Source organism: Vulpes vulpes, chromosome 13, assembly GCF_048418805.1.
Source record: "Vulpes vulpes isolate BD-2025 chromosome 13, VulVul3, whole genome shotgun sequence".
Classification (NCBI taxonomy): Eukaryota; Metazoa; Chordata; class Mammalia; order Carnivora; family Canidae; genus Vulpes; species Vulpes vulpes.
In genome coordinates this window covers 73,526,678-73,539,594 of record NC_132792.1, presented here as the reverse complement: position 1 = coordinate 73,539,594, position 12,917 = coordinate 73,526,678, and the positions used below count along the sequence as shown (strand labels likewise).

Here is a 12,917-nt window from a genome sequence, read left to right as displayed (position 1 = left end):
GCTGTCATCACAATGTCTCATATTGTCTATATGGTATTTTACCCCAAATGCATAAACTAATCTAATAAATCCAATCATGAGGAAAGGGCAAACTACCCATTCTCTCCAAAAGGACTAGCCTGATCTCTCAAAAAATGTCAGTGGCATGAAAGACAAAGAAGAGTTGAGGAATTATTCCCAATAACGAGACTAAAGAGATGTAACAGTTAAACATGTGTGACTGGCAACTGGATTACAGGGAGGGAATTACCAAAAAGGACTGGGACAACTGGCTAAGTTTGAATATGTAGTATATTAGACAAAAATATTTAAAAAGCACTAAATTTCCTGAATGTGGTTACATAAGAGACTCTCATCCTTCTTAGAAATTACATGTAAAAGTGTTTGGAAATAAAGAATCAGAGTAATTGCAATTTACCCTCAAGGGTTCAGCAAACATAGTAGCAATCAATGAACAGATTTTAGTTTATTGAGGAATCTCTTAATTTTTTTTAAAGACCTAATTTTCTTTAAGATTTTATTTATTTCCATGACAGAGAGAGAAAAAGAGCACAAGCAGGGAGAGTGGAAGGAAGAGGAAGAGGAAGAGAAATAAGCAGGTTGCCTGCTAAGCAGGGAGTCCAATATAGGGCTTGATCCCAGGACCCCTACATGTCCTGAGCTGAAGGCAGACGCTCAACCCACTGAGCCACCCAGGCACCCAGGAATCTATTCTTGCAATATATATATTTGAAAAGATTTCAAAATAAAACATTTTTTTAAATGCTATCAAAAATAAGTATCTCTGGGTTTTAGGATTTCAACTACTTTTCATTCTCATTTATAGTTTGAATTTTTTTACAATACAAATATAAAAAAAATTTTTAATCATAACAAAGGCTGTTTTATTTTTTTAAGATTTATTTATTTATTTATTTATGATAGACAGAGAGAGAGAAGGAGAGAAGCAGAAACACAGGAGGAGGGAGAAGCAGGCTTCACGCCAGGAGCCTGACCCGGGACTTGATCCCGGGACTCCAGGATCGTGCCCTGGGCCAAAGGCAGGCACTAAACCGCTGAGCCACCCAGGGATCCCCCAAAGCTATCTGTTTTAGAAGGAAAACTGTGATCTCATGCCATACAGCATAGTCGAAAATATATTCCTTTGAATACTAGTTCCAGTTTATTATACATGTTATTAGGAACACTTTGGTTGCCACATGTTTCCTTATAACAAAACTTGTCAGAGCTTTTAACATGCTAATGCATACACTATCAATTTTTTCAAGAGGAGAAATATGCTATATCATATTTCCTAGACACTAAGACATATAAGGGGAACCACTGAAAAAAATAGCTTTTTAAGGAAAAAAAAATCATCACCACAATAAACATAAGTGTAGTAAATGGAGTACCAATCTAGGAAACATAAAAATGTGAGGAAAATTACATATTAAAATTGATGAAATACAGAATTATACAGATCTTCAATCTTTTTTGGCCACTTCCTTCACAAGGAATCTAAAAGACACGGACCTCAAGACCTAAGTTACCAGACAATACACGTTGGGTACTTCTACAAAAAAGAACCTTAACCAAAAAAGAGGCAAAAGCTGCCCATTTTAATAGTGACAAACCAAATCACTTAATCCCTATAATTCTCCAAGTTAACCTGACAAATATAAATATTAAATTGCCACTTCTTGTATTGACTGGTTCTGAATTTTATTATGTACTCATGAAACCAATTTAGAGTCAGCTTTTCTTTAATTTTTTTTTCTTTTTTTTAGAACGGTGGAGAGAGAGAGAAAAATATGGGTGGGGAGCAGAGGGAAAGGTACAGAGAGTCAAGCAGGTTCCATGCTCAGCCTGGAGCCCAATGCCGGGCTCCATCTCACCATTCTGAGATCACTACCCGAGCTAAAATCAAGATTCAACACTGTACCCACTGAGCCACCCATGCGCCATGAGTCAGCTTTTCTATAATACTATCTTAAAAAGTATTTTCAAAATCTGAAACTTTTTTTTAAAGACTTTATTTATTCATGAGAGACACACACAGAGAGAGAGAGAGAGAGACGGAGACACAGGCAGAGGGAGAAGCAGGCTCCATGCAGGAAGCCTGATGTGGGACTCGATCCTGGGACCCCACCATCACACCCTGAGCCAAAGGCAGACGCTCAACCGCTGGGCCACCCAAGCGTCCCAAGGAAACATTTAATTTTTTTATATAAACTTAATTCTTAGTCAACATGCTATGGATGCTCTTGGCATTTTTAATCTCACATTGTTCATTTTCTTCATCATGTTCACTCTTTAATTTCACTGCATGGAATATGGCCAAATTGCAGGTGCTTCCTACAGGTGCTCCTTTTAGACTGATTCTTCAGGCCTGCATCTCCTTACTGGCAAAGTTACAGGGTAGCAAGGTCTTCCCTGACTCTCAGCATTAGAAGGGTTTGGTTGTAAAAGAGGGCTCCTCTAAGCCTCTCTTTAGTTGAATAAGTCTGTCAACAACCTGATTGCCAGAAAGAGTCCTGCAACCTTTCCCCTAACTCCATACAAGGTTATGTGTCATGTATTTCTACATAGCAGGCTTAAGAGAATATAAGAAAATCACTTTTAGGAGGAGGAGCAAGACGGCGGAAGAGCAGGGTCCCCAAGTCACCTGTCCCCACCAAATTACCTAGGTAACCTTCAAATCATCCTGAAAATCTACGAATTCGGCCTGAGATTTACAGAGAGACCAGCTGGAACGCTACAGTGAGAAGAGTTTGCGCTTCTATCAGGTAGGAAGATGGGGGAAAAGGAATAAAGACACAAAAGGCCTCCAAGGGGGAGGGCCCCGCGAGGAGCTGGGCTGAGGCCGGGGCGAGCGTCCCCAAGACAGGAGAGCCCCGTCCTGGAGGAGCAGGAGCTGCACCAACCTTCCCCGCGGAAAGGCCTCCGGGGAATTGGAGCAGGATCCCCAGAAAGGCGGGGATGCCCTCGGGCTCCCTGGGACAGTAACAGTAACTGCGCCCCGGGAGAGTGCGCCGAGCTCCCTAAGGGCTGCAGCGCTCGGCGGGACCCGGAGCAGCTCGGAGGGGCTCGGGCGGCGGCTCCGCGGAGGGGGCTGCGGGGCGGGAGCGAATCCAACAGCGCAGGCCCCGGAGCACAGGGCGCCGGGACACAGCCCAGGATCCGGCCTTCCCCTGGGACAGGCAGAGGCCGGGAGGGCCCAGGACAGCAAGGACGCTCCTGCCCCGAGCTGAGCAGATCAGCGGCCCCGCCCGGAGCCTCCAGGCCCTGCAGACGGAGAGCCCCGGAGCTACTGCGGGGGCTGACTCCAGGGCTGCAGAGCTGGCCCCGCCACTGCGGTTGTTCCTCCTGGGGCCTCACGGGGTGACCAACCCCCACTGAGCCCTGCACCGGGCAGGGGGAAGAGCAGCTCCCCCAAGTGCTGACACCTGAGAATCAGCACAGCAGCCCCCCCCCCCCCAGAAGACCAACTAGACGAACAGGGGAAAAACAAATTATTGACCAAGCAGCACTGGAAAGTTACAGGGGAAGTCGAGAAATTTACAGTATACAGAATCAGAGGATACTCCCCCGTGTTTTGTTTGTTTTGCTTTTTGATTTGTTTGCTTCCCCCACCCTTTTTTTCCTTTCTTTTTCTTCTCTTTTTTTCTTTTTTTCTTCCTTTTTTCTTTTTCTCTTTTCTTTCCTTCTTTTTCTCCTCTTTTTCTCCTTTTCCCAATACAACTTGCTTTTGGCCACTCTGCACTGAGCAAAATAACTAGAAGGAAAACTTCACCTCAAAAGAAAGAATCAGAAACAGTCCTCTCTCCCACAGAGTTACAAAATCTGGATACAATTCAATGCCAGAAAGCCAATTCAGAAGCACTATTATACAGCTACTGGTGGCTCTAGAAAAAAGCATAAAGGACTCAAGAGACTTCATGACTGCAGAATTTAGATCCAATCAGGCAGAAATTAAAAATCAATTGAATGAGATGCAATCCAAGCTAGAAGTCCTAACGACGAGGCTTAATGAGGTGGAAGAACAAGTGAGTGACAGAGAAGACAAGTTGATTGCAAAGAGGGAAACTGAGGAAAAAAGAGACAATTAAAAGACCATGAAGATAGATTAACGGAAATAAACAACAGCCTGAGGAAGAAAAACCTACGTTTAATTGGGGTTCCCGAAGGCGCCAAAAGGGACAGAGGGCCAGAATATGTATTTGAACAAATCATAGCTGAAAACTTTCCTAATCTGGGAATGGAAACAGGCATTCAGATCCAGGAAATAGAGAGATCCCCCCCTAAAATCAATAAAAACCGTTCAATACCTCGACACTTAATAGTGAAGCTTGAAAATTCCAAAGATAAAGAGAAGATCCTTAAAGCAGCAAGAGACAAGAAATCCCTGACCTTTATGGGGAGGAGTATTAGGATAACAGCAGACTTCTCCACAGAGACCTGGCAGGCCAGAAAGGGCTCTAAATGAGAAGAACATGCAACCAAGAATACTTTATCCAGCAAGGCTCTCATTCAGAATGGAAGGAGAGATAAAGAGATAAAGAGCTTCCAAGACAGGCCGGAACTGAAAGAATATGTGACCTCCAAACCAGCTCTGCAAGAAATTTTAAGGGGGGACTCTTAAAATTCCCCTTTAAGAAGAAGTTCAGTGGAACAATCCACAAAAACAAGGACTGAATAGATATCATGATGACACTAAACTCATATCTGTCAATAGTAACTCTGAATGTGAACAGGCTTAATGACCCCATCAAAAGGTGCAGGGTGTCAGACTGGATAAAAAAGCAGGACCCATCTATTTGCTGTCTACAAGAGACTCATTTTAGACAGAAGGACACCTACAGCCTGAAAATAAAAGGTTGGAGAACCATTTACCATTCAAATGGTCCTCAAAAGAAAGCAGGGGTAGCCATCCTTACATCAGATAAACTAAAATTTACCCCGAAGACTGTAGTGAGAGATGAAGAGAGACACTATATCATACTCAAAGGATCTATCCAACAGGAGGACTTAACAATCCTCAATATATATGCCCCGAATGTGGGAGCTGCCAAATATTTAAACCAATTAATAACCAAAGTGAAGAAATACTTAGATAATAATACACTTATACTTGGTGACTTCAATCTAGCTTTTTCTATACTTGATAGGTCTTCTAAGCACAATATCTCCAAAGAAACAAGAGCTTTAAATGATACACTGGACCAGATGGATTTCACAGATATCTACAAAACTTTACATCCAAACTCAACTGAATACACATTCTTCTCAAGTGCACATGGAACTTTCTCCAGAATAGACCACATACTGGGTCACAAAACGGGTCTGAACCGATACCAAAGATTGGGATCGTCCCCTGCATATTCTCAGACCATAATGCCTTGAAATTAGAACTAAATCACAAAAAGAAGTTTGGAAGGACCTCAAACATGTGGAGGTTAAGGACCATCCTGCTAAAAGATGAAAGGGTCAACCAGGAAATTAAGGAAGAATTAAAACGATTCATGGAAACTAATGAGAATGAAGATACAACCGTTCAAAATCTTTGGGATGCAGCAAAAGCAGTCCTAAGAGGGAAATACACCGCAATACAAGCATCCATTCAAAAACTGGAAAGAACTCAAATACAAAAGCTAACCTTACACATAAAGGAGCTAGAGAAAAAACAGCAAATAGATCCTACACCCAGCAGAAGAAAACAGTTAATAAAGATTCGAGCAGAACTCAACGAAATCGAGACCAGAAGAACTGTGGAACAGATCAACAGAACCAGGAGTTGGTTCTTTGAAAGAGTTAATAAGATAGATAAACCATTATCCAGCCTTATTAAAAAGAAGAGAGAGACGACTCAATAAAATCATGAATGAGAAAGGAGAGATCACTACCAACACCAAGGAAATACTAACGAGTTTAAAAACATATTATGAATAGCTCTACGCCAATAAATTAGGCAATCTAGAAGACATGGACGCATTCCTGGAAAGCCAAAAACTACCAAAACTGGAACAGGAAGAAATAGAAAACCTGAACAGGCCAATAACCAGGGAGGAAATTGAAGCAGTCATCAAAACCTCCCAAGACACAAAAGTCCAGGGCCAGATGGCTTCCCAGGGGAATTCTATCAAATGTTTAAAGAAGAAGCCATACCTATTCTACTAAAGCTGTTTGGAAAGATAGAAAGGGATGGAGTACTTCCAAATTCGTTCCATGAGGCCAGCATCACCTTAATTCCAAAACCAGACAAAGACCCCACCAAAAAGGAGAATTACAGACCAATATCCCTGATGAACATGGATGCAAAAATTCTCAACAAGATATTAGCCAATAGGATCCATCAGTACATTAAGAAAATTATTCACCATGACCAAGTAGGATTTATCCCCAGGACACAAGGCTGGTTCAACACTCGTAAAACAATCAGTGTGATTCATCACATCAGCAAGAGAAAAGCCAAGAACCATATGATCCTCTCATAGATGCAGAGAAAGCATTTGACAAAATACAGCATCCATTCCTGATCAAAACACTTCAGAGTGTAGGGATAGAGGGAACATTCCTCAACACCTTAAAAGCCATCTACGAAAAGCCCACAGCAAATATAATTCTCAATGGGGAAACACTGGGAGCCTTTCCCCTAAGATCAGGAACAAGACAGAGATGTCTTGTTCTCTCACCACTGCTACCCAACATAGTACTGGAAATCCTAGCCTCAGCAATCAGACAACAAAAAGACATAAAGGCATTCAAATTGGCAAAGAAGTAGTCAAACTCTCCCTCTTCACCGGTGACATGATACTCTACATAGAAAACCCAAAAGGCTCCACCCCAAGATTGCTAGAACTCATACAGCAATTTGGTAGCGTGGCAGGATACAAAATCAATGCCCAGAAATCAGTGGCATTTCTATACACTAAGACTGAAGAACGAGAAATCCAGGAGTCAATCCCATTTACAATTGCACCCAAAAGCATAAGATACCTAGGAATAAACCTAACCAAAGAGGTCAAGGATCTATACCCTAAAAACTATAGAACACTTCTGAAAGAAATTGAGGAAGACACAAAGAGATGGAAAAATATTCCATGCTCATGGATTGGCAGAATTAATATTGTGAAAATGTCAGTGTTACCCAGGGCAATGTACACGTTTAATGCAATCCCTATCAAAATACCATGGACTCTCTAACTCAGAGAGTTAGAACAAATCATTTTAAGATTTGTGTGGAATCAGAAAAGACCCCGAATAGCCAGGGGAATTTTAAAAAAGAAAACCATAGCTGGGGGCGTCACAATGCCAGATTTCAGGTTGTACTACAAAGCTGTGGTCATCAAGACAGTGTGGTCCTGGCACAAAAACAGACACATAGATCAATGGAACAGAATAGAGAACCCAGAAGTGGACCCTGAACTTTATGGTCAACTAATATTCGATAAAGGAGGAAAGACTATCCACTGGAAGAAAGACAGTCTCTTCAATAAATGGTGCTGGGAAAATTGGACATCCACATGCAGAAGAATGAAACTAGACCACTCTCTTGCACCATACACAAAGATACACTCAAAATGGATGAAAGATCTAAATGTGAGACAAGATTCCATCAAAATCCTAGAGAAGAACACAGGCAACACCCTTTTTGAACTCAGCCACAGTAACTTCTTGCAAGATACATCCAGGAAGGCAAAAGAAACAAAAGCAAAAATAAACTATTGGGACTTCATCAAGATAAGCTTCTGCACAGCAAAGGATACAGTCAACAAAACTCAAAGACAACCTACAGAATGGGAGAAGATATTTGCAAATGACATATCAGATAAAGGGCTAGTTTCCAAGATCTATAAAGAACTTCTTAAACTCAACACCAAAGAAACAAACAATCGAATCATGAAATGGGCAAAAGACATGAAGAGAAATCTCACAGAGGAAGACATGGACATGGCCAACAACCACATGAGAAAATGCTCTGCATCACTTGCCATCAGGGAAATACAAATCAAAACCACAATGAGATACCACCTCACACCAGTGAGAATGGGGAACATTAACAAGGCAGGAAACCACAAACGTTGGAGAGGATGTGGAGAAAGGGGAACCCTCTTGCACTGTTGGTGGGAATGTGAACTGGTGCAGCCACTCTGGACAACTGTGTGGAGGTTCCTCAAAGAGTTAAAAATAGACCTGCCCTACGACCCAGCAATTGCACTGTTGGGGATTTACCCAAAGATACAGATGCAATGAAACGCCGGGACACCTGCACCCCGATGTTCACAGCAGCAATGTCCACAATAGCCAAACTGTGGAAGGAGCCTCGGTGTCCATCGACAGATGATGGATAAAGAAGATGTGGTCTCTGTATACAATGGAATATTCCTCAGCCATTAGAAACGACAAATACCCACCATTTGCTTCGACGTGGATGGAACTGGAGGGTATTATGCTGAGTGAAGTAAGTCAATCGGAGAAGGACAAACATTATATGTTCTCATTCATTTGGGGAATATAAAAAATAGTGCAAGGGAATAAAGAGGAAAGGAGAAAAAATGAGTGGGAAATATCAGGGAGGGAGACAGAACATGAGAGACTCCTAAGTCTGGGAAACGAACTAGGGGTGGTGGAAGAGGAAGAGGGCGGGGGGTGGGAGTGAATGGGTGTCGGGCACTGAGGGGGGCACTTGATGGGATGAGCAGTGAGTGTTATTCTGTATGTTGGTAAACTGAACACCAATAAAAAATAAATTTATTATAAAAAAAAGAAACTCACTTTTACTAATCTAATCTAGGACAATGCTTCCTTATAAAGAGGATTTAATAGTTTAGGCTACTCTATCAAAATTCATTTTAATCCACAGTTTTCCTCCAGTTCTGTAATTTTTTTTAACAACACTTCTGCCTAAGTTTCAAATAGAAAATCACTGCTTTTTACTACTCCACACCCAATGTGGGGCTTGAACGTACAACCCTGAGATCAAGGGCTGCATGCTCTACAGACTGAGGCAGCCAGGCGCCCTGATAATCATGACTTTAAGTACAAAAACCTCTCAATACAGAAAAAGCCTAAGAGAATGATAAATCATGTGTCCAAAATTACACAACAAAAGTTGTTTGATCAGACTCTAAATAAATACCAGGGTGGCCTTGCTTGAACTTCAACTGATTTTTTCTTTAAAAGGTATGTCTAAGCTGTGAATCAAAACACTGTACACCTCACATTGCTATTACTTCCTTATCAAAATCAACTACTTCTTAACTCGCTCTGAAATTTTAACTCCTGTAGAGAACTCTCAATTGCACAGTGTCTCTAGAAACATTCCACCCATTTCTGGCATCTAATACCCATAGCAACTCAAGGAGGAGTTTGCAATTTTAATATGTTCCAGAAACATGAGTTGAAAATGAGAAATTTAAGATGATGAGAGAAAAATTCTGGGAGTTTTTTTTAATTTTTTTTTTTTTATGATAGTCACAGTGAGCGAGAGAGAGAGGCAGAGACACAGGCAGAGGGAGAAGCAGGCTCCATGCACCCCGAGCCCAACGTGGGACTCGATCCCGGGACTCCAGGATCGCGCCCTGGGCCTAAGGCAGGCGCCAAACCGCTGCACCACCCAGGGATCCCTCTGGGGATGAAAAGATTGTAGCTTATTCCTGGACTGTAAGTCGGACTACCAATGTTCTTTAATACATTTCTAGAGTTCTTCAATAAACCTCTCATGGCATAGAGTTGCATCACCTCCTTTCATTACTATTCCTCATAAGGGTACCTACCCTGTATCTCCAAGTCCATGCAGGAAAATCACCTACAAGAGAAGAGGAAATATTAATGAGCGATGCCTAAGTAAACCCACCCAGGATCGTTACACACTGCAGCTGTGGTTAGGGCGGATGCCTGAATTACACAACATAGCCCGTAGCAGGTTCATTAACCCTTATAGACCTCTTCAAAGACGAAAATCCTTCACTTCGCTTCTCAGTCTGTATGAGGCCTTTTAGCACTTAAGGAGGTCCCAGTTAAAAAAAAAAAAAAAAAAGGAGGTCCCAGTTAGACATTTTTGGGTGCAAAAGATCAACAACTCCTTGTAAGAAGGAGTGTCTCTTTCATTAAACCATCAAAGTCTCCCACAAACGCTGTAGAATTTTTCCATCGCAAAAAGGTGATGGGCGCGGGGGGGGGGGGGTGGGGTGGAAAATAAGTCTGAGATCTTCATAGACGAGTTTCCTTTAAAAAAGAAACAACGTCGTTAGCGGAGGACAAGGCTGCATCCTCTCCTGCAAAACGAGACCCAAGTAGGCTGGAAGCCGCCCCCGCCGCAGGCAGCCTGCGCTCCGGGCCAGCGCCTCCCAGGTGGGACCCGGCGGGCGGGGAGGGCGGCGGCTTCGGGGTCGCGCGGGCCGCGCTCGCCCCGCAATGCGGAGGCCTCGGGTTCGGGGCTGCCGGAAGTGCGGGACGGGAATGCGCCGCCGCCGCCGTGACCCCGGGCCCTCCGCGGGCAACGCGGCCCCGGGCCCGCCGACCGCGCGCGTCGCGCCCCACGCCCTGCACACCCGGCGGGACGGGGCGGGGCGGGGCAGGGCAGGGCAGGGCGGGGCGCGGCGCCCTCGCCCACCGCTCGCTGCCCGCCTGCGCCGCCCCCCCGCGCCAGAGGCTGCGGCCTGCCGTGGGCCGAGCGGGGCCCTGCGAACCGTGGCCGCCGCGACTCACCGCAGCGGTGGCTTTCCGGATGGCGGGCACCGTGGCGGGGAGCGGCACGGACATGCTACTGCCGCACATGCACCCGCCCGACTGGCGGCCGTCTCGGCCCGGCCCGCCCCTCCCCGCCCCTCCCCTCCCCTCCCCGCCCCCTCCCCCCCCCCCGGGCGCGCGCTCAGGCGCGTGGGCGCCAACCAGGCTCCACGCCGCTCTGCGCCGCCCCCGCGCCCGCGCCCGCGCCCGCCGGCTGCCCCTCCCCCGCCCTCTGCCCGCGGCGGCGTCACAACGCCCGGAGCTGACCTCGTAGGGCCCCGTGGCCCGCGCGTCCTCGGTGCGGGTGGCCGCGCGGGGCTCCCTCCCCCGGGCTCCCTCCCCGGGCTCCCTCCCCGGGCTCCCTCCCCCGGGCTCGCTCCCCCGGGCTCCCTCCCCGGGCTCCCTCCCGGGCTCCCTCCCGGGCCTCCCTCCCCGGGGCTCCGTCCCAGGCTCCCCCCCCCCCCCCCGCTCCCTCCCGGGCTCCCTCCCCCGGGCTCCCTCCCCCGGACTCCCTCCCCGGGCTCCCTCCCCCGGGCTCCCTCCCCCGGGCTCCCTCCCCCGGGCTCCCTCCCCCGGGCTCCCTCCCGGGGCTCCCTCCCCCGGGCTCCCTCCCCAGGCTCCCTCCCGGGCTCCCTCCCCCGGGCTCCCTCCCCAGGCTCCCTCCCGGGCTCCCTCCCGGGCTCCGCCCCCCGCTCCCTCCCCGGGCTCCCCGCCCCCCCCCCCCCCCCCCGCTCCCTGCCCGGGCTCCCTCCCCCGGGGCTCCCTCCCCCGGACTCCCTCCCACGGGCTCCCTCCCGGGCTCCCTCCCCCGGGCTCCCTCCCCCGGGCTCCCTCCCCGGGCTCCCTCCCGGGCCTCCCTCCCCGGGGCTCCGTCCCAGGCTCCCCCTCCCCCCCCTCCGCCCCCCCCCCCCCGGCTCCCTCCCGGGCTCCCTCCCCCGGGCTCCCTCCTCCGGACTCCCTCCCCCGGGGCTACCTCCCCGGGCTCCCTCCCGGGCTCCCTCCCCGGGGCTCCCTCCCGGGCTCCCTCCCCGGGCGTGCGGGGGGGCCCCCCCACGAAGGCTCCGGGGCCTGCGCCCAGGGCGAGGCCGCCGCAGCCTGCTCCATCCCCCGCACCTGGGGCCGCGTGGGGAGAGGAATGACCCGCACAGCCAGAGGTCTCCAGCCCGGATACTCCCTCGTTCCTAAAACCGGGGTGTGCTCGCCCGCCGGAGAGGCTGGTCGAGTGTTTCTGCCTTATTCTCCATCCGGGGCTGTACAGTGTAGTTAAGGGGTCATTCCCCTCCGCCTTTAAAGTGCAGCTGGAGGGCGCCTGGGTGGCTCAGGTCGCGATCCCAGGGTCTTGGGATCGAGTCCCGCAGGGAGCCTGCTTCTCCCTCTGCCTATATCTCTGCCCCCCTCTCTCTCTGTCTCTCATGAGTAGGTTAAATAAAATCTTTAGAAAATAAAATGAACTTCATTTGGAAAGGAAAACACTCAATTGCATGGAGGATCCTCATTAACTGCCGGGTATTGACACTACTGATGAAAGCATGAGACTGGCAGGCCCCTTTTCTGCATGGGGCAGGGGCCCTCCGAAGTGTATCACACACCTGCTAGGATCTGGGAGGGGACAAGAGACTGAAACGCTTAAAGACAAAATGCCCTGACCCTCACAATGTCATGGAGAAGCATAAAGGAAATATACAGTGGTTAGGGAGTAGTCTAAGATGGGGAAGGAGACTGGTGGACAAAAGGCTTTAAGGGGAAAAAAAAGGGTTTAAGAAAACCCACTCCACTTTAATTCATATGATCACCCGACTGACTGCCTAAGGATTGCCGCCTTGTTCTTGTTCGTACTGCTTCTATAACTCTTAGCGTGGTTTTGAGCATTGAGACTTCAGAAATGTTAAATTGATGCTGATTGAAAATTATAATATGACTCATTTCACGTTACAGTATATGTGTTTGTGTCAGGCTTTTAAGTATTTGCTTGGGATATAGGGGAAAACTGTCTGTAGCTCCCTTACTGTGAACATGACATGTGCCCTTCCTTGTAGGTGAATTTTTCTATGATGTAAAGTTCCAGGGGCCACCTAACAACTTCCAGCAGTGGGGAGTAGGACCCCTGCTGTGTGATGGATTTCAGTCACCCGCCCCTCTTTTCCTATCCTGCAAGGTTCTCCCAAGTCCTACATCATTTAAGGAACTCTGTGTTCTAATTAATT

General features: G+C 47.5%; 1 protein-coding gene across 12 annotated transcripts in view; it reads right to left on the bottom strand.

The window, feature by feature from the left end:
- LYPLA1 (lysophospholipase 1) overlaps positions 1 to 12,111 on the bottom strand; it is a 37,045-nt gene extending 24,934 nt beyond the window's left edge. For 3 of the 12 annotated variants that reach the window (XR_011996663.1, XR_011996664.1, XM_072734726.1), the window contains exons 1-2: positions 10,693 to 10,884; positions 9,759 to 9,790 (exon numbers count right to left, since the gene is read on the bottom strand). Coding sequence is in view for 4 of the 12 variants with exons in the window: in XM_072734726.1 (XP_072590827.1) it covers positions 9,759 to 9,790; positions 10,693 to 10,761 (101 nt within the window). In the remaining 8 variants the exon portion in view is untranslated. Of the gene's footprint in view, positions 1 to 9,758; positions 9,791 to 9,927; positions 10,352 to 10,692; positions 10,886 to 10,980; positions 11,105 to 11,826 lie in introns of those variants that run through there. The other 9 variants (XM_026011473.2, XM_072734731.1, XM_072734734.1 and 6 more) reach the window with 9 other exon arrangements.
- Between the last annotated feature and the right edge of the window lie 806 nt (positions 12,112 to 12,917).